General features: G+C 48.9%; 1 protein-coding gene across 2 annotated transcripts; it reads left to right on the top strand.

Annotated features, from left to right (window-relative positions):
* Positions 1–11070: 11070 nt before the first annotated feature.
* Positions 11071–19470, top strand: TFAP2C (transcription factor AP-2 gamma (activating enhancer binding protein 2 gamma)). Of its 2 annotated transcripts, none has more exons than XM_008569565.1 (7): positions 11071–11357; positions 12888–13373; positions 13456–13507; positions 14733–14949; positions 15541–15659; positions 17685–17829; positions 18794–19470. In XM_008569565.1, exons 1-7 carry the CDS (start codon positions 11310–11312, stop codon positions 19077–19079), a joined length of 1353 nt encoding a protein of 450 aa, XP_008567787.1. In that variant the 5' UTR covers positions 11071–11309; the 3' UTR covers positions 19080–19470. The 2 variants fall into 2 exon arrangements, with proteins under 2 accessions (XP_008567787.1, XP_008567788.1); XM_008569566.1 differs by lacking the exon at positions 11071–11357 and adding an exon at positions 12635–12732.
* The last annotated feature ends 475 nt before the right edge of the window (positions 19471–19945 follow it).

The raw sequence follows: 19945 nt of genomic DNA on the forward strand, positions 1-19945 counted from the left end.
AAAAAAAAAAAAAAAAAAAAGAAAAATGGCAAGCAGCATTAATAGAACGGAAATAACACAAATGACCAACAAATATGTGAAAGGATGCAAATCCAATGTGCCATTTCCTTTTGGGGTAGGCTATCTCATTGGCAAAAATTAAGGATCAGTAAAGTTCCCTGTCCACAACGTTGTGATATGGCATTTTTTCTACACTGCTGCCAGGAATATATGTGAGTGGGACCTTTTCAGAGGCTGCAGATTGTGCTACCCTGGGCTCTGACCAGACAATTCCACTTCAGGCATCTCTCCCAGAAAAAGCACATCTACAGCCTTACCCTGAAAGTCCCTAGGCCCTAAACAGCCATGGATGTGTTTTGTTTGCACCACAGCCTATTTTATTTTATTTTTTTATTTTAATTTTTAATTTTTTAAAATTTATTTATATATTTTTAAGATGACCGGCAAGAGGATCTTAACCCTTGACTTGGTGTTGTCAGCATCACGCTCTCCCAAGTGAGCCAGCCCCACCACAGGCTGTTTTAAAGGACAACCTGATTCAACTTGTTAGGGTACGTGTTTAGCTTCCAACAGATGTGTTAGCACCTAATGTTCACCCATTTCTGTCACCTTCCCTGCCCTGAAGATCTAACAGGAGTTCCTAAACCCCTGTGTACTAGGTTCCCTCAAAAGCAAAGTGGAAATAGTAATAGTTCCCATCTCACAGGGCTCACATGAAGATTAAATGAAATAGCACATGCAAAGGACTAAGAATATTAAGGGACGCATACTAAGCTGCAATACATGTTAACTGTCATTCATTCCTTCATTCATTCAACTATCAGGGTCTCTGCTAGGCTGTCAACAAGCAGGAAACTTTCCCTCTTGCAACTTCTCGTCCGGAAGGGGAGGCATTCATTCATCCATTCAACAATTGTTTGAGGGCCTACTATGTGCCAGGTTCTATTGCAAGTGCTGGGAATACACAACAATAACAAAATTGACAAAATCCCAAACTCATGAAGTCATGTATGCGGAAAAAGCCAAATAAAAGCAAAAAAAAAAGGAAAGAGGAAGGGAAAAAGAAGGGAGGAAACCAAAAAAGAGGAAAGCAAGCAAGAAAGAAAAGAAGTAAATCTACACGTGTTATCATGCAAAGATGTCCCCACTCTATAGCTAACTGCAGAAATACAATTGCAGAAGATAAAGTACACAATGACTCCGCTATTGTTACTTAAAAATCATTGTTTCATGTTATAGATTTCATGTAACATTTGTTATATCTTGCATATGATATATAATATAGATTATAAGCAGAAAAAGTGTACAATTACACTTCCATGTTGAGATGGTGTTTATTTCCAGGAATGGGGGTGAGGGAAAATTGGTACTCTGCAGCTAATGGGAGCAATGTGTGTTGAGTGAGCATGTGTGGGCTCCTGCGATGATGCTTCTTTCAGGATACAAGCTCCCCATGCCCTGGGTCCCAATGCCTCACACACCCTTTGGCTTTGTTTTAGGGTCTCCTTCCATTTCTCTCAGTTCTAAAGTCTGCCTGCTCTTCAGCCTAGCCCCAGACTAAGTCAGCCCCTCCCCAGGCCATGTTATAGACTTGCAAAGCACAGCAACCTGGCCGTGGGAGTAACAGACAAGAGTGTGGTGCATTCTGGGAAAGGCAGACAGCACCAGCCTTGCAGTTTCATGGGCAACTCTGAATAAAATATGATATTTAAGGCATTTGGGCCCCCTATTTTCTAGTGTTCAGCACCGTGAGGCATTGGCCTCTCACTTTGCCCTCTGCCTGCTGCCTCTCTCGAGCAGGCTGTAGCTACCAGTGCCTTCCCAGCCACGTTGGAGCCAGAGGCAGAGGAAATGCGCACTCTGGTACACTTATCAAAATAGCCTCCCAAGTGGGAACAATTAATAAAAGCTCCACAGTCAAAAAAACAGGACTCTAGCTGGCCAGTTAGCTCAGTTGGTTAGAGTGTGGTACTGATAACACCAAGGTCCAATGTTCATCCCTGTACCAGCCAGCTGCCAAAAAACAAAACAAGAGGGCTGGCCCGTGGCTCACTCGGGAGAGTGCGGTGCAGATAACACCAAGGCCACGGGTTCGGATCCTATATAGGGATGGCTGGTTGGCTCAATGGATGAGTGTGGTGCTGACAACACCAAGCCAAGGGTTGAGATCCCCTTACCGGTCATTTTTTAAAACAAACAAACAAACAAAAAAAAACAAGATTAAAACAAAACCCAAGACTCTAGATAAAGCCCCTCCTTACCTAATCTGTTTGCTTGCCATTGTCACCTCTTATGACCCCACCTGGTAGGGGATCAAGAAGGGCTTGGAATGTTGAGCTGATTGGAAATAACTGCCTTCTTTACCTGGTAATACAGGACAGTAAAACAACCAGCAGCCTGTGTTTAAAATTTTGATATTTTATTCATCATGGATTTTTTTGCATTAATTTTGATCTTTTTATATTTTTCTTTTCTTTTTTCAGCACCCAACAAGAACATTAAATTACATCTTAAAATATTGCATTAAAGCCTTGTGTCTTGATTACTGAGTTTTTGGGTGTGTTCTTAAATTTCTCTCCCTGACCCTAATTCCAGTCCTGGTAGTTACCCTCCCATTACTGACCTTGTAAGGAGTGCACCTTCTATTTTGAGTCATTGGGCATCACAGTGGCACACAGCTGGCCCAGGTGCAGGGACCTGTGGATTGTTTCTGACTTGTCCTAGAGGTGAGAGTCAAGAAGAAACAGGTGACTTGCTATTGTGGCCCAGGAAGCCTTGGTTTCTGGTAATCACCTCTTTGGGGGCCTTCATGTTTTCCTGAGTAAAATTTAAAATTGGATTTACAATCTAATCTTTTGGGTGGCAGAGAGGAGATGGGAGGAGTGAGGATGGAGCTATAGACAGGAAGAAGCAATTAAATCAAATTCTACTTTTAAAAATCATGCTTGAGTTAAAAAGATAAACTTCCTTGCCTCTAGGCCGGCCCGTGGCTCACTCGGGAGAGTGCAGTGCTGATAACACCTAGGCCACGGGTTTGGATCCTATATAGGGATGGCTGGTTTGCTCACTGGCTGAGCGTGGTGCTGACAACACCAAGCCAAGGGCTGAGATCCCCTTACGGGTCATCTTTAAAAAAAAAAAAAAAAAAAAAAAAAAACTTCCTTGCCTCCTCTTTTTGCCCAAATCCATATGAATTATAGAATTCCTATAACATATTGTGCGCATGAGTGAAAAACTGTTTCTTTAAGACAAAACAAAATTGAGGTCTGAATGAGTGGTTTTGAGTAGGGTTAATTGGTTGTTTAAAAGGCCAATTTGTCCGCACCAGCCAGCTGCCAAAAAAAAAAAAAAAAAAAAGAAAGCCAATTTGTGATAAGATTGTAAAACATCTTTTTTTGTGTGTGTGTGACCGGTAAGGGGATTGCAAACCTTGGCTTGGTGTCGCCCGCACCGCGCCCAACCAGTGAGCGCACTGGCCATCCCTATATAGGATCCCAACCCGCGGGGGGTGGGGAGCACCACTGTGCTCCCAGCGCCGCACTCTCCCGAGTGCGCCACGGGGCCTGCCTGAAAAACATCCTTTCAATATAAAAAGAGTTTGCAAGACCTGGACCAAAAAAGGGATAAAAGATCCCTTAATTTATGCAGTTATGGTTTTGGAACGTGCAGATTTGATTCACCACAGTTTCAGAGTCTCACATCCAAATAAAGGAAGAAATAATTTCAAGCTCATTTTCATAGGAATCATTTATGTGAGTAGGTCTCAAACTTCAGCGTGCCCCAGAATCAACCTGGAGGGCAGGTTGCCGGGCCACAGCCACAGAGCTTATGATTCAATGGGGTCTGGGGTGGGACCTGAGAAATGGGAGTTCTGACAAGCTCTCAAGTGATGCTGATGTTCCCGATCAGGGACCTCACTTTGAGAACCACTGCTTTATGCTAAAGCCAAGATTCTAATGAAAAACAACTTCCCAACTAGCAATAAATGAAATTGGATTATGCAGCAGTAGGACATCTTTCAACAAAATGAAAATGCATTATTGCCTCATAGGATAAAGTAGGGTAGGGCAGTGTTACGCATTTTCTTTGAGCATATCTATGTTTCCTATGAGAAGGAAATATTGGCTTAAAACATTTCCAATTCTTGTTTTGGAGGCTAAAACAGTGGATGGGGAAAAATATGTATGTATATATGTTAGCCTTTCATAAAAATTTTTCGGTGGGTGTGCCTGGTATTAAAAAGGGGTCGGAGACTGATATTTATTTTATATGATAGAGTGGATCTAAAAAATAATATTTTCTTCTTTCTTTTAGCTTCTGGTTTTAATTTGGCATTGATTTTTGCTGGCTAGGGTTCCCCTCTGAATCCCCAGGTTGCCATGGTGACATTTTGGCCTTTGTAATGTTGTTGTTGGGCCGACAGCCCCGCTGAAATGAGTTCTTACATGCAGGACTCAGGAGCTTGGCACCAGGTCCTGGGAAGCCAACGTTCGTGTGCCACGTGAGGAAGATGCAGGGGGAAACTGAAGATATTGCAGCCTGACTGGTGGGACTTAAAATAATAGGCAAAGGAGAAAGGAATCCCAGCTGCTGGGGAGCTGAGAACTCTCCAAAAGGGGTCATACGGGGCTGTCTGGTTTGCTCAGTTGGTTAGAGCGTGATGTTGATAAGACCAAGGTCCCGGGTTTCAGCCCTGCTACCAGCTAGCTGCAAAAAACAAAAACAAACAAAAGGGGTCTTGCTCCACCTTCCCTGTAGACCCTTCCAGTGGACATTGTCTGGAGCAAAGTGACCCTGTGGAGGTGGGAAACTCGTCCAACAGCCAATTTTTCATAATGATGTATTGTGACAGCACATGGTGCACTCGTTTCTGAAGGCATTAGCAGTGGTTATTTCACTGGTGGCATGTGGTGCTGATAAAACCAAGGTTAAGAGTTCGGATCCATGTACTAGTTGGCTGCCAAAACCCCAAAATGAAACAAACCAAAAACAGTGGTTATTGCATCTTTTGGGTTTTTTTTTTCTAATTATAAAAGTAAGGTTAGATCACAGAATCAACAGCAAAAAAGACAAGAAACATGCAACAACAGCAAACTTCCTTTCTGAATTAAATTTTGAAAAAAAAAGCAGGATGTTAACAGTGATTAGTATGTTCATTTTGAAAAAAAATATATAAGATACATACATTAATTGCAACCTCCCTCACTAACAATAAAAACCAAAAATCATACCTCTAACCATAAGGAAGTAAAAAATAGGCTTTGTATCCACATCTCCCCTCCCCCAGCCCTCTCCTAGTGCCTGGGTACACTGTGGTGACCTGTGTCTTTTTTTTTTTTTTTTTTTTAAGATGACCGGTAAGGGGATCTTAACCCTTGACTTGGTGTTGTCAGCACCACGCTCACCCAGTGAGCTAACTGGCCATCCCTATATGGGATCCGAACCCATGGCCTTGGCGTTATCAGAACCACACTCACCCGAGTGAGCCACGGGCTGGCCCGACCTGTGTCTTTTTAGCTACACCATACAGCACAGCACGTGTTGCTCTTAGAATAGAATGATATTAATGATCCAAAGCCTACTTTACACCTTCAACTAAGACTAACATTCCCTGCATTTTTGTATTCTGCCTATTCTTTGCTCCAAGAGGTGGCTAGGAGTGAATATTTAAATCCCTTTCCACAAGATTATGTCTGTGCCTAGATCACTTTTCTGGTTTGCCCATTGTAAAAATCTACATTTCTTTCTATAGGTGGCTCTACCATAAAAATCTCTTGGTGCATTTAAAAAACCGTGTCTAGGAAGGCTACTGGGGCACAGAGGAACTAGGAGAGGTTACCCAGTAGGTGGGGTTGAAATGTCCTGTTTTCCTGCCACTTTTTTCTTTCTTCTAAGACGTCTGTAGAGGAATCTTGGAGTTTTCAACGCACCTCACTGGGAAAGAAGCAGTTTGGGTTGTCTGGGCAAGTTTTGTGTAAAAACCAGCAAGGACCTATAGATAATGAGGAGCAGCTCCTGCACAAGAATAATTTCTCCTCTTGCCTGGCCTGGGAGATCACAGTGGGTTCCGTGATATTTAAATTTCTATTTTTCTTTTTCTTTTTTCATTTTTTTTGGTGGCTGGCCGGTACAGGGATTGAATCATGGAACAGGGACCATGATGTTTAAACTTAAGGTACAGTCAACAATCAGCGTTTATTTCAGTGTTTACTGTTTTCCTTAAGAAGATTGTCTTTTACTTGGCTCTCAGTTTTGTTTGTTTGTTTGTTTTTTCTTTTCTTTTTTTTTTTTTAACCCATGTACTTTGCCTCTTTCCTTAAGGAAAACAGCATGGGATAACCAAGGTGAGAAATACCCTCTCTGGAAGACCAAGGAGAACCCAAACCCATCCCTTTTCTCCCGCAGAGAATTCACTGCCCCTGGTTCAACTTTAGCTGGACCTGGACTCCTGTGAGGTGCATGAAGTCAGATCCAAGCTAGAAACGACGGCTGAGAATTCACGGAAATGTTAAGAGTTCTGGCTTTGGAGACTAAATAAATAAAAAAGGTCCTTTGGCAGTAAGACATAGACTACATTTAAAATAATTTCTGATGGAAGGAACCCTCTTTACTCCTTGTCATATACATACGTAAAGATCATTTAAAACACTAGGGAAGACCCTTTTCAAATGGAGAGTTTACAGTTTCCAAGGGGAGGAGGTCAGGGGAGGAGTAACTTTCAGGTATGTCTTCCAATCGCGATACCTGGTTTTGGCTGTGAATTGCTCCCCCCTCCACCTTCCCCCTTCGGTTAATTAAATAAACGCTGGAAGCGTGTACGAGATACGGCACGAGACTCGGTCCTTGGGGAGCTCTTTCCTGCGTGGCTCCTACTCTTGACATCCCTCACTCCCAGAGGGTTGAAGAGCTGGCACCATGAGTTTCCACTTACTAAGGGTGAGAAGAGAGGTGTTTGGGCGGAGGGCAGATGCGCTCCCAGCGCCCGGCAGGGAGGAGAGGCGTGCTAGGGGGACGGCTGTAAAGGGCGAGGGGCGGCCACTGGGTGGGATGGGCGCCGGTGGCGGGTGCGGGGTGGCCACTGGGCGCTGCCCGGGCTGCCTCTCTCGCCCAGTGCTGGCGCAGGAAGACGAATTCGCGCAGCCCAGCGCCTGGCCACTGTGGGCCTCCTCCTCGCCTGGCGGCGACCAAGATAACTAAGTTAAAGCCGCTGGGCTTAGCTGGCCTGGAGGTGTATGGTGACCTAGGACACTGAGCCGAGAAGGCCTCCGGGGACACGGGGCTCCGGCCTGCGCTTGGAGCGGTTAGGTAGCGCCCGGATGGGCCCGGGGATATTGGTGGAGAGGTGACAGGGACTCTGCAGGCGTCTACCCTCCTGCCGCTAAGCACGCGTGGCCTCTGGCGGGCCGGGGTCTCCTGGGGCAGAGCATGTCTCTAACAGGTCCCCGAGAACCGCTAGGAAAGTGGCCTTGAATACTAGGCACTTAGTGGCTTTGAGGTAGTTGGACGACTAAAAATTCACCTTTGCTGTGAAATGGGGCAGATGGTTGTCACATTAGAGACTGCTCGGAAAGTCTCCGTTCGGCAAGCGCTGTACGAATGCGAGCCAGGACTAGACCGGGACGGAGATGGACATGGGTCTTCCTCGGAAACGTGGGAACCTACAGGCCCCGTCGGCGCCGCGCCCCACTTGCCCATTTGCAGAAAGGAGTTTGCGAGGAGAGATCCAGGCTGAGAGGCCACTCCAAGACGCGGCCCCGCGAGGCGCGCAAGAAGTCATCGCTGAATGGAGCTGGGTTGGTCTAAGATGAGAGACCAACATGTGTTCAGCGGCTGCTCTGCGCACTGTAAAAAAAATCCGCTGTTTATTACTATTATTTTGAGTAGTTGTGAATTGATTCCTGTGGCGCCCCAGGGCGTGCGCCTTAATGGGTTTAGACAGTTCTGGGTGCTCTTTGACGCCGTGTCTGTCCAGTGGTTGCCCGTGCTACTAAAGGAGGGTGGTGCGCATGAATGGGCACCCTCCTCCCGGACTTGCTGCAGGCCCGGGCTTATCAGTCCGGCTCGGTGCCCGCGGGCCAACCACTTACTGAGGTTCCTACCCGCACTCACGCTGTCACGAGGGGCGGGGCAGACTCCTGGCACGTGGCGCGGCGTCTGCTAAAGCGCTCCGGGGCCTCCACCTGCTGCTCGGGCGCCCCCTCCCTGGGGCGGGAAGAGTCGCTGGTCAGCCCCCGTCCGGCTGTACCCGCCCGGCCTCCTTCTTCGGCCTGAGGCGTGGGTGCGGGCGGCGGAGGACTCCAGCGGCCTGGGGCCGAGAGCTGCGTTTTCAGAGGCACTGGCCCGCGCCTCTTTGGCGGTGGCACAAAGTGCCGGCGTTGCTGTCCTTGCAGAATCCTGATCGCCTCCCGTCTGTGGCTTTTTGGGCCCTCCCGAGGCTTCCGAGCGGGCTGGGGGCGTGGACCCGAGCTTCGCGAGTGCGTGTGAGTGCAGGCTCCCTAGGGGGCGGCAGAGAAGAGCCCCTGACGGCCTCCACCCCGGTATCCCTGCTTCCGCAAGGCGTGGAGCGACGCTCGCCCTCGGGATCCTTAGTTAGGCGACTGCGAGGCCTCCGGGGGTCTAGAGGAGGCACCCTTCTCTGGGGGATGGCTGCCTCGGGGCGCGGTCATGCAGTCAGTCCTAGCCTTCACTTGGGCCAGCAGCAGGGGCGTTGGAGGGAGATCTGTCGCGGGTGCCGGAGCCATCGGTTTCCTGCTCTCTGCAAGGAAGAAAAGTTGAGCTTAGAGAAGGGCTGAAGCTTCCGGTACCCTGACAAGGGCGCGCGCGTGCCTGTGTTGGGGACATGAAGCGGAGGGCTGTGCGTGTTTGGGCAGGGCCTCGCGTGCAGGATCTGTTCTATTCTTCCCCATCGAGAGAGCGGAGCCCGTTGGAGAGGGGCAGCGCCGGGGACCAGGGCGCTGCCTCGGGAATGAATGGCCTTTGCCAAGCGGTTCTGTAGCCTCTGGGCCTTCGGGGCTTCCCCAGCGGCGGCGGGCGAACCCTCCGTGCCCATAGGTTCCCTTCGCCTCCGCCATAGACAACTCCGGGCGGATGGAATCTCGGTCCCTCCGGGCGGCCTCGGCGAGCGCTGCTGCGGGCAGGTAGGACAGCCATTGCCTGGGGTGGAAGGTGAGCATCTTCCTGCCCACTCCAGGCCTCTGCCTGCGGGGGGTAACGTTGCCGGCACAGACGAGACAACTTGTTGAAGCTGCACCCCAGACCGGGTCTTGGAGGAAAACCCGGGGCAAGAAGGCCCAGAGTGGAGGAGAGCTGAGCGTCACCCGTCAGGGCGCCCAGGGTGCCCAAAGGAGGCGCCACAGCTTCCTTCTCGCGAGAGCCCAGCACCCCGATCTTCCTCGTGCTGGGCGCTAGCCTGCCTGCGGCGCCCTGGTCCGATGTCTGCATTGCGCAGGTGCCCTCCAGCCCCCACCCACGAATACCAGGAGCGCTGCTTCTGCGGTCATTTATTTATTTTGGCCCCAAAACCTCAGTGTTTTGGAAGTGAAGTGTGAGGGTCTTGTGTCTTTTGAAGGCACTGTCCTTCGCGCTTAGTACAAAGCCCCGAAAGACATGCTGGGTCCGAAAAGTCCCAGTGGTTTCAACTTCCAGGTTTTGTTCTCTTGGTCGGAAAATCACCTCGGATCCGGCTCCTCACTAAGGGCGGGGGTGGGGGAATGGGGCGCTTCGCTTGTTCTCATTTTATTTTAGGCCCCTGTGGGTCTAAAGAAATGCTAGAGTTCAAACAAACCCCAGGAGGCGCAGGAAGGCGTGGATGCCTTCATTCTGTGGGTGGGGGAGTCAAGTCCACTCCAGATCGGGGGCACTGTACTGATAGGTATTGATTATCGGAAAATTGGATTCGGAATCAAATCGAAATAGTTCCTTCCTCCAGTCCCCTCAGAATGTTTAAATCCAGCCCCGGGAGCCAGCTAAGACATCCCAACAAAATTCGCCCTCGAGAAGAGAATTAACGACTTTCCCCTTGCAATGAAAGAATCAATTATAATAATTAAGCCAATGAATTTCGTTTCTTTGAGTTTTAAAAATTAACACTGCACGTGGTTTTCAAGTTTGGGTGGCAAGTACATATGGAGGCGGCGGGAGGCAGCGTTGATGTGGAAGTTTCGTTTTCTGCCTCCACCTGTGGAACGGGGGTGCCCACCTCTCCAATAGGGGCCTTTGTGCTCCCACTTCCCTGTACCTTGTCACCCCCACCCTGCCCGTGGCGCTCGGGTATTATTTCGTCCCCCACCCCCAACCTCTTTTCCAGGGTTAGTTGAGGCTTCTGAGTGACTGGCCCGCTGGAGGCAGCTGCCCAGCGCCGGCTCGGCAGGGCAGGGCAGCAGGGCTGGGCCAGGGCGCGCGGGTGTCCCCCGGCCGCAGCCAGCAGCCAGAGATGCACCTTCGGGCGACAGGGGAAAGACGCCGTTGTCCCCGACTTCGGGTCCGGAGGAACGGTCTGCTGCCTCTGCGGAGCGTGGGCAGCCTCCCCAGAAGGCCGTTCTTCCTCGCCCGGGGGATCCGGAGGGCGCTGTGCCCGGAGAAGGAGGAAGGGGGCGTCTCTCAGTCGGACTGGGCTCCAGCTGCATAATCCCACCCCAAACCTTAAGTCTCCGTGGGGCGGGATGTCTTAAAAGACCCCAGCTTTTGAGACACCCTGAATGCGGGGTCTCTAACTCCAGGGGAAGACCCTTTAGGTGGAAGAGGGGCGCTCTTTGGTATTTGCATCCCGGTCCCCGGCTCTGCCAAGTTTCAGGTGTGTGTATGGTGGGGGTGACAAGAAAGGCGCGTCGGGTGACTCGGGCCTCGCAGGTCTGGTTGTCAGCGAGGTACGGCCCACTGACTCCCCAAGTCGCCCCCCGCAGCGTGGGGCTCCGTAAAGCGCCAGGCCCGGGTGCGGGGCGGAGCTAGGCTGGGACTGGCTGGGGGCCGCCCCGCCCAGAGCCGGGGCCTTCGCGCCGGCCCCCAGGGAGGAGTTATGATAATTTCCTTCTCATTAAGGCGCTCGGGTCCCCCCGGCTATCGCTGGGACACACAGCGCGGGCGCGGCTTCCCCAGTCCACGGCAGCGGCCTCTGCACCCGCGGCGGCGGCAGCAGCATCTACGCCCGCGGAGCCGCCGATGCGTGTCCAGTGACCCGAACATCAAGGCCCGCGCGCAGCGGGGGCGGCGGCAGGCGCCCGGCCACCGTGACCCCGATTTTGGATTTACCGCTCGGGGGGTGGGGGGAGTCTGGATTTAACTGGCGACTGTTTTGGGGGACGCCGGAAGCCATGTTGTGGAAAATAACCGATAATGTCAAGTATGAAGAGGACTGCGAGGTGAGCTGGGGCGCAGGGGCGCAGGGGCGCAGCCCCGCCTCGCCCGAGTGTAGTGCGGCAGGCAGGGGCCACCGGACCGCGGTCGGGGACGAGAGCACAAGAGCCCTGGCCTCTCGGTGGGGCGGGTCCACCCCTCCGGACACCCCTTAGTCCATTTCTCCAGGACCCCCTTCCAGTAGAGGGCCTTTTCCTAAATATCCAGGCCTTCCTCCCGAGAATGGCAGATCCCACCCCACAAAGCTTACCAGTCGATTCATAGGAATCAAACGGCTCTTCTTGTCGTTTTCTCGGAAGGGCGCCCTGTCTGCAGCCCTTAGAAGTGGCTGAAGCCACTTGGTAAAGCACGACGTTTCCGTCCAGAGGGGTCAAATGTGGCTACCTGCCGGCGACACCTTTGCGGAGTCTCCTCCAAGGCGGGCTTGTCACCTGCCCCGCTACTTCCTCGGGGAAACCAGAAAACAACTGAAGTTTGGCTTTCAAGGGAAGTGGGGGCTGGGGAGTGTTGGGAGGGGGGTGTTGAGGCCAGATGGGGCCGTACGAGCTCGCGAGTGCTCCAGCCAGTCGGACAGGTTGAGCTAGAGTTTCGGAGAGTGGGAGGGAGGGAGGCGGCGAGCGGGAAGAGGAAGGAGACGCGGGCGGCGGGAGGCGAGCGCCGGCGCGCTGGAGAAGGGGAGCCGGGGCGGTGGGGACGCGGGAGCGCACGGCGCCTCGGGGACCTCGGGGGGCTGCCCCTGCCTGCGAGCCTGGACACTTCCGCTAGGGGGCGACAGGACCATGTTTCTCCTCGTTCCCCGCTACCCCGTTTACCCCCCGGACAGATGGAGACACATCCTTTAGGTATTAAGTTGGACAGCCGTGGGGCTATGGGACGTGCGCAGGCAAAGTTGCCCACATTTCGGGGTCCGTCCTTCTCGCACCGATGTGTGGGGACGGTGACCGTGGTCGGCAGGGTGGTCTCACTTCTCACTTGGCCCGGCATGGCTAGCGGGGACGGCAGCCCTGGTCACGGCGCGTTCCCGCCAGAGAGCCGCGGGCCGCGCCGGGTGGCAGGCACCGTCAGGGTGTGTCATCCGCCCGGAGGTCTTTGTCCTGAGGGCGTGGAAGGGAGGGTCCCTGGGGCGGGAGAGATGCGCCCTCCCTGCGCTGCGCGCTTAAACTGCCGCTCCCGCACCTTGAGCTGCGCGGCTCCAAAATGTGCGGGCTCCCGAGCGAGCGCGTTCCGCATTGTGGGCGCCACGTGCCGACTTACTCCCTTGGCCCCGGCCCCGGCCTTTCCTGGCCCGAGACGTGGGGTTCGGACTTGGCACCGCTGCGCGCCTGGGGCGTCGGATCTCCCAGACCTTCGCCGCCGGCCTTCGAGGACTCGTTCCCCCAGGTCTTTCACCCGCCTGCCCTTCGTCCGCGGACTCACGGTTTACATCGAAATCCCCGGGTGACTTTGACTCCGCGGGCCCCCTGGTGCGCACCGCAGGCCAGTTCGCCGTAGCCGGGTTTCGAACTAACGGGGTCTTCTCTGTTTTTCGCCCCCAGGATCGCCACGACGCGAGCAGCAACGGGACCCCGCGTATCCCGCACCTCTCTTCGGCCGGGCAGCACCTCTACAGCCCCGCGCCGCCCCTCTCCCACACTGGGGTCGCCGAGTACCAGCCTCCCCCGTACTTCCCGCCTCCGTACCAGCAGCTGGCGTACTCGCAGTCGGCCGACCCCTACTCGCATCTGGGCGAAGCCTACGCCGCCGCTATCAACCCCCTGCACCAGCCGGCGCCTACCGGCAGCCAGCAGCAGGCCTGGCCCGGCCGCCAGAGCCAGGACGGTGCGGGCCTGGCCTCGCACCACGGGAGGCCGGCCGGCCTGCTGCCCCACCTCTCCGGGCTGGAGGCCGGTGCGGTGAGCGCCCGCAGGGATGCCTACCGTCGCTCCGACCTGCTCTTGCCCCACGCGCACGCCCTGGAGGCCGCCGGCCTGGCCGAGAACCTGGGGCTCCACGACATGGCGCACCAGATGGAGGAGGTGCAGGTGAGCTCCTGCCCGGACCTGTTTGCCCTGCAGCCGCCCTCTCCCCCTTCCTCCAAACTTATTTTTATCCTTTCTCCCCTAGAATGTCGAGGACCAGCACCTGCTGCTGCACGATCAGACTGTTATTCGCAAAGGTAGAGCTTTTTTACTTCCTTCTGACCACACACAACCCGGACTTGTGAAGTTAATCAACTTACTTGAAATGTGGGGGTATTTGGTGGCATTTGTGTATGTGGGACATTTGTGGTAGAGGAGACTGATGAGGACTCAAGGAAGCGAGATTTTAGGAGTAAGAAGAGGGGATTTCTTTCAGACCTAAATGAGAAAGGATGCTCTGGTAGAAAATGCTTGGGAGCTGTCTCTGGATCTCAGATTTTTTTACTCCATAGTTTCTTCTTGGGAAATGACACTCCTTGAATTCCAGAGAGTGTTTTACAATGTTAGAGAAAGTTTTGCAGACTGAGTTAACCCTGTGATTTAATTTTTTTAAAAAACCCACACGCACACACCTTAGTTGAGTGATTGGGTTTTGTGAACATTTTAATTGTTGGATGAGTTGTGATTTTAGTTCTGATTTCCAACACGCATAAGGTATGAGAAGGGTCCTTAACTGTAACCTGCAGGAAAGGTTTTGAAACAGTTTGGCCTACCCAGTTAAAACAGCCCTAACCAGGAGCAGAGTTGTCAGAGGCTGGGTTTTGTAGAGTAAGGGGAGTAGGGGATTTAGGAAATTGGATTACTTGGTAATTGAGTGGCTCATGAAATTAAGTTCCATACAGACGGGATTACCAGTTGGCTGTTTTGGGGAATGGATTAGACCTAAATTAAAGGTAGTTTATAGTCAGTTATTTGACATTGAACTGCTTGAATAGATGGGGGGGGGGGGGTTGAAGAAAAACTTGGAAAATAAACTAAATTTTCCAGTAAACTTATAACAGAATGGGTTAGTTTGTTTTTAAATTTACTGTGATCACTTGCACTGAAGGGTTTTGGCAAAGGATCTGAATGTGTCCTGTGATTTTGGTTGTTCATTGAGGGGGAAAAAAATTCTCCATTTATTTAGTATTGAAGTGGTCTTCTGAAAGTAAATGTCGCAATTAAACAGATTTCAACAGTGGCTAGGAAATAAAAAACCCTCCAAGCTCGGTATCTTGACTAATTAACTTCCCAAGGTGCTAACTTGTGAATTTCAGATTCAATTTATCTTTGAAGAACATGGCGTCTACTTGTAATTTATAGTTCAGCATGCAACATTATTCGTCTAAAGAGCTTTCAGCTTTGCTTAGTGGTTTGGAAAAGGTCTCTTTTGCTCAGATGAGAGCAGCTCTTGTGACAGCCAGTTCTGATCTTCATTCACAGGTCCTATTTCAATGACCAAAAACGCCCTTAGCCTCCCCTGTCAGAAGGAGCTGGTGGGAGCTGTATTGAATCCCACCGAAGTCTTTTGCTCGGTCCCTGGAAGATTGTCTCTCCTCAGCTCCACGTCTAAATATAAAGTGACCGTGGCTGAAGTACAGAGGCGATTGTCGCCGCCTGAATGCTTAAATGCCTCATTACTAGGAGGTGTCCTCAGAAGGTAATTGGGGAACACAATCTGGGCTTGGTGGCTGGGTAGTGAAAAGTGAATGTATAAAAGGACTGGGGAGGTATTTTTAACATTTACGTAACTTTTATACTTAACGCTGAATTCTAATTGGCTCAGAGAGTTTTTAGTACATTTCTTCTCTTTCAGAAAGTGCCAAATGTAGAAGGAAGTGCTAAAACAGTGCTAACAAATTATCATTTACTTAGAATTTGATTTCATGTATGAAGTGGTAGCATCTGTATTGTGGGAAGAGGAGCCCCGTTGTTTTTGTTCCCCCAGGGAGTTTCTGGAGGGCTACAGCAGTTTTACAAATGAAAATTTATTTTATCTGCTCTGACACAACTTGCAGTGTTTTATGATTAAAAAAAAAAAAAGTAGGTGATGCTAGGTATGGTTTTTGATTTTGAATTTTACAGGTACTAATTTAACAAAAACTCCCCTTGTCCCCATCCCTTTTGATTATGAATCACATAATGTAGATAGTTTTTGATGGATTTCAGCTTTGACAGCAGCACTGGAGGAATTTAGAATTTGAAAGTGTGGTTTCTTGAAAGTAGCCAGAGTCAACTTTCTTTTACTCAGAGCCAAATCTAAAAATGGAGGCCGGTCGTTGCGGGAGAAGTTGGATAAGATTGGATTGAATCTTCCGGCTGGGAGGCGGAAAGCAGCCCATGTGACTCTCCTGACATCCTTAGTAGAAGGTCTGTGAGGTTTTGTTTTTGTTTTGTGGTGTTCTTCATTTGTGCAGTATCTTTAAATTCATCTCTAAAGAAAAGCCGGAAAACAACTCCTAAACTTTGGGTCACAACTAGAGAGAGATGAAAGCAATTTGGATTGTCGTAAGTTCATTGCAATGAGTCACAATCATTTTATCAAATAAGTTAACATTTACATAATCTTGGCTGCACAAGTATTATGTTCTGGGTTCCTCAGAAAATTAATGTTACAAAGAAATTGGTTTTCCTAATCTGAGAAATTATGCTCTAGAGGTCTCGGAGACATTTCTTGTCAAATTAATTTAACAATTCTTTTTATCTTGGGTTTTTTTTCTTCGGTGGCTGGGCAGTAATGAACCAATTGTTGAAACAGGCAGCTGATCAGTTGGTACACGTTTAAAAGGCTGATTACTTCTTGGCGGGCAGAAATACCATTCCTGATTTTTGTAGCTATGAATTATTGGTTTTGGGGTCAGTGAAGAGAACCCCTTGTATATGATGGGACTGGCCCAATTCACAATTCCTTTCTTCCTTTCTTCCCATCAAAAGGAAAAAGTGATGGAATCCCTGGCCTATGGATGAGCCCCCTCTCCCCATCCTCAAGACAGTAGGATGGGGCATTTCAGTTTTTTGAATTGGGGACCCTTCCCCCTATTTGGAAAGCAGCCAAGAATGCAATACAACCTTTAAAAGGGGGTGTGAGGGAAAAGTAGAATAATTTTTTAAAAACAAAACAAGCACATTGTACTGCACACAGGAAAGTGGAGTTGAACACTGAGAGGCTTTTAGCTAAAGCCTCCACCAACCTCTCAGCACCCTGAGCAATCAGCAGGGTGCTGGGCTCTTGCTGTGGGCCAGGGAAGCCAGTGAGAAGTAGTCTCCCTGTAGCAATACAGTCTTTTGAAGACTTTATTTCCCCAGACTGTGGTGCTAAAAGAGACTTGGCAGCATCTCTGCTTTACCTTTTCACGAGTGCCTTTGGAGGTCAGGGCAAGGAGAAAGGAGCTGCCTGGCTGAGAACAGCTGTCCTGCATGGAGAATGGCAGCTTCTGCATGCATGGAGCATAAATTTGGCTCTGCTAGGTTTTCTTACTAACCAGGCAGGGCTTGAATAAGAAAGTGTGCTGGAACAATGGCTCTCAGATTCTGATTCAGTAAGTCCAGGGGCCTCTGCGCCATCTGGGTTTGTGAAAAGCTTTCCTGTCTTACACCCTGGAGCCAGGAAAAGGCACCTCTTGGGTGGAAGATGATTCTGTTGGTTTCTCCCTCTATAACCTGGACAAGGGGATGGGTATTCCAAGCTGTTAATTTAAGGTCTTAATAATTTTTTCCAATAGGAAACACACTCCTTCCTTTTTTAAGAAGACATTCTAGAGACCTGTCCCCTTCAGGAATAGGGCACCCTAATTAAAAAGGAAGTAAGGTGTCAAGTACTTTGTCACCAGTTTACTTTTGTCAAACATGCTCATACCTTCCTTAAATTTTCTAATTTTTTTTGTTTGTTTGTTTTTATTTTTTTATTTTTATTTTGTCAATATACAATGTAGTTGATTATTATGTCCCATCACCGAAACCTCCCTCCCTCCTCCCTCTCCCTCTCCCCCCTCCCATAAATTTTCTAATTTTAAGGTGTCTATCTGTTCTTTGGGCTGAGGGACTGGTTAACATGTTTCAAGTACAATTAAAAATTTCAGCGTCATTTTTTCTTGCATTGTGTTAACTTTACCTTCAAAATTGTTGGGATAAAGTACCTACTGAAAGCACCTACCTGCAGAGTTGTTTGCCTGGTGTATGATTTCGTTTATTTATTATTTTCTTTCTTTTTTTTGGCTGTCCAGTATAGGGATTGAACTCCAGACCTTGGTGTTATAGGCACCGTACTCTAAAGTATATGATTTTGTTTAGAATGCAAAGTGACTGGTAGACAGTGCTAGAAATGAAGAAAAAGGACAGTTTGCCAGCAGTGACCACAGCCACCCTAAAACCTGTTGTCCTTGCTGATTATTCTAGGTGAAGCCGTTCATCTGGCTCGGGACTTTGCGTATGTCTGTGAAACTGAATTTCCTAGCAAACCGGTGGCGGAATACTTAACCAGACCTCATCTCGGAGGACGGAATGACATGGCCAGTAGGAAGAACATGCTGCTGGCAGCACAGTAAGTAACCTGACTTGAACTTGATCATTTACGCTCCAGACCTTGAGGTAGAGTGTCCAGCACAGTTCCTATGGCTCAAGAAAGAAATTTGTGAAATAAATTAGAGTCTAGCAAAAGAATATGGCAAGGGAGCTTTTTTCACAAAGTCAAATACCAAAAATCTTGGGTGGGATTTAAAGAACAAGATGAGTGTATTACTCTGTAATGAGTGTTTTTCGAGCTGCCTAATTATTCAGCTCAAAATAGTCAAACTACTCTTCCATTACTGTGTTTGCATATCTTACCAAAATGTGTAGAACAGGATTTGTTTTGTCACCAGTAAAGAGAGAGCATGTGCCTTCTACCTCCTCCTGATAACAAGCCTTGTTTTCTAAATGTAAAGATCAGGGTGGATTTGTAGGAGACTTGGGGGCAAATGAAATGTCTCAAAAACTACTTAATGCAGCTGCAGAATTTCTCATAGAAACCAACAGTAAGTTTATTTAAAAATCATGGTAAATGGAGCAGAATTAGTCAAATCAGGAAGTGGAACAAAGAGAGAGCACAGTGAACCAGCTTGTGTAAAGAGAATTTCAGGGACATGCATGATTCTCCGGGTTCCTCATAGAATTTATTTCAACCAACTTGTACCAAGGTGTAACACTCAACCTCTTTGGTTGGGATCTTGACCCCACCACTTTTGCCAGTCTTGGTGACCTTGGCCAGTTGACTGGGGTTAATCCTGTTATTTTTCCTAATTGTAATGAGGATTAAATAAGACAGTGCTTGAAAAGAGCTTAGTTCAGGGCCCAACACATGATAGGTGCTAAGTGCTGCAGTTGGCTATTAGCATTAGTTTAAATTCTCCTTGGCTTTAACGATTCTGATTGCCTCCCAGATGTCATCCTCAGGGTCATTTGTTCTGTACTCTTCACCTGTAAAGAGCTGGATAGTGCTCACCGGACTTCATTAACTGTCTCCGCAGGCAAGTGTGTAAAGAATTCACAGAGCTTCTCAATCAAGACCGGACACCACATGGGAATGGCAGGCCCACCCCGGTCTTGGAGCCGAACATACAGAACTGCTTGTCTCATTTCAGCCTGATTACCCACGGGTTTGGCAGCCTGGCCATCTGCGCAGCAGTATCTGCAGTGCAGAACTACATCAAAGAAGCCCTGATAGTCATAGACAAATCCTATATGAACCCCGGAGACCAGAGTCCAGCTGATTCTAACAAAACCCTGGAGAAAATGGAGAAACACAGGAAATAAAACAGGGATGAACAAAGGGTCAGAGTTGGGAAGGAAAAGGACTGCAAAATCCTCTGGACCCGTACAGACCCGGGAACCCCTCTTGCCTGGGGGAAGAGTTTATCTACCTTACTGTTAAAAAGGCCTCCATCGATTTCTGGATGGGCAGTGATCTTGACATACCCTCTTGGATTCCTTAGTTGTTTCTCTAGCACTGAAGTATCTCCTAACTTTGGACATATTATCAGAAGGTGACAAGTACTGGTTCTTTATTCATTAAGCTTTTATTTTATTTTATTTTTTGTTTGCTTGTTTTTTATTGGATGATCACAGCACATTTTATTTTTTTTGAACCCCATTCTTTCTTTCCCTGAAAGTGGTGCTACAAGTTTTAGAACCTTTTAAATAAATTCCCTTGGCTAACAAAATCCACCCCCCACACTTAGCTGTTGAAATGTCAAATTGATGTGATTCAGATTGATAGGTCAACAATCTCTTTTATTTTCCAGTGTTAAAGTAATGCCTGGTTTTTGTGTCCACTAAATATTTGTCTTTAAGAAAAGTATTTTGTAGCTTCTTTTGAGATCACATCCTTCAGTGGGAGGCAAAGGATCTATCAGTTTAGGAACTAGTTAATAGTTGGTATCTTACACACTTTAAACCTCGTGTTCAAAGGGGGCCTTCTGGTTTTTGGAAACTTATAGAAACAAAGCCTGCTGACGATTTTTTTCTTTTATCTTTTTTTTAATTTTGAAAGTTAACTCTTTAAGTAGGAGACTCTTTGAGATGACATTTTCTTTAAGGTACTGAAGCTTTATTTGCGTATTTATTTCAGATTGTGATTTTTTGAGTAAACTTGAAAAGGGTAGGCACGAAGCATATTCTTG

The sequence above is a fragment of the Galeopterus variegatus genome, unplaced genomic scaffold (assembly GCF_000696425.1).
Source record: "Galeopterus variegatus unplaced genomic scaffold, G_variegatus-3.0.2 Scaffold512, whole genome shotgun sequence".
NCBI classification, from domain to species: Eukaryota; Metazoa; Chordata; class Mammalia; order Dermoptera; family Cynocephalidae; genus Galeopterus; species Galeopterus variegatus.

Bases quoted from the DNA above. Each gene is read 5' to 3' on its own strand.
- TFAP2C (XM_008569565.1), top strand. From the start codon at position 11,310: ATGTTGTGGAAAATAACCGATAATGTCAAGTATGAAGAGGACTGCGAG. The intron at 11,358-12,887 runs GTGAGCTGGGGC...TTTCGCCCCCAG, and splicing joins AGTATGAAGAGGACTGCGAG to GATCGCCACGACGCGAGCAG. The intron at 15,660-17,684 runs GTCTGTGAGGTT...TGATTATTCTAG, and splicing joins CCTGACATCCTTAGTAGAAG to GTGAAGCCGTTCATCTGGCT.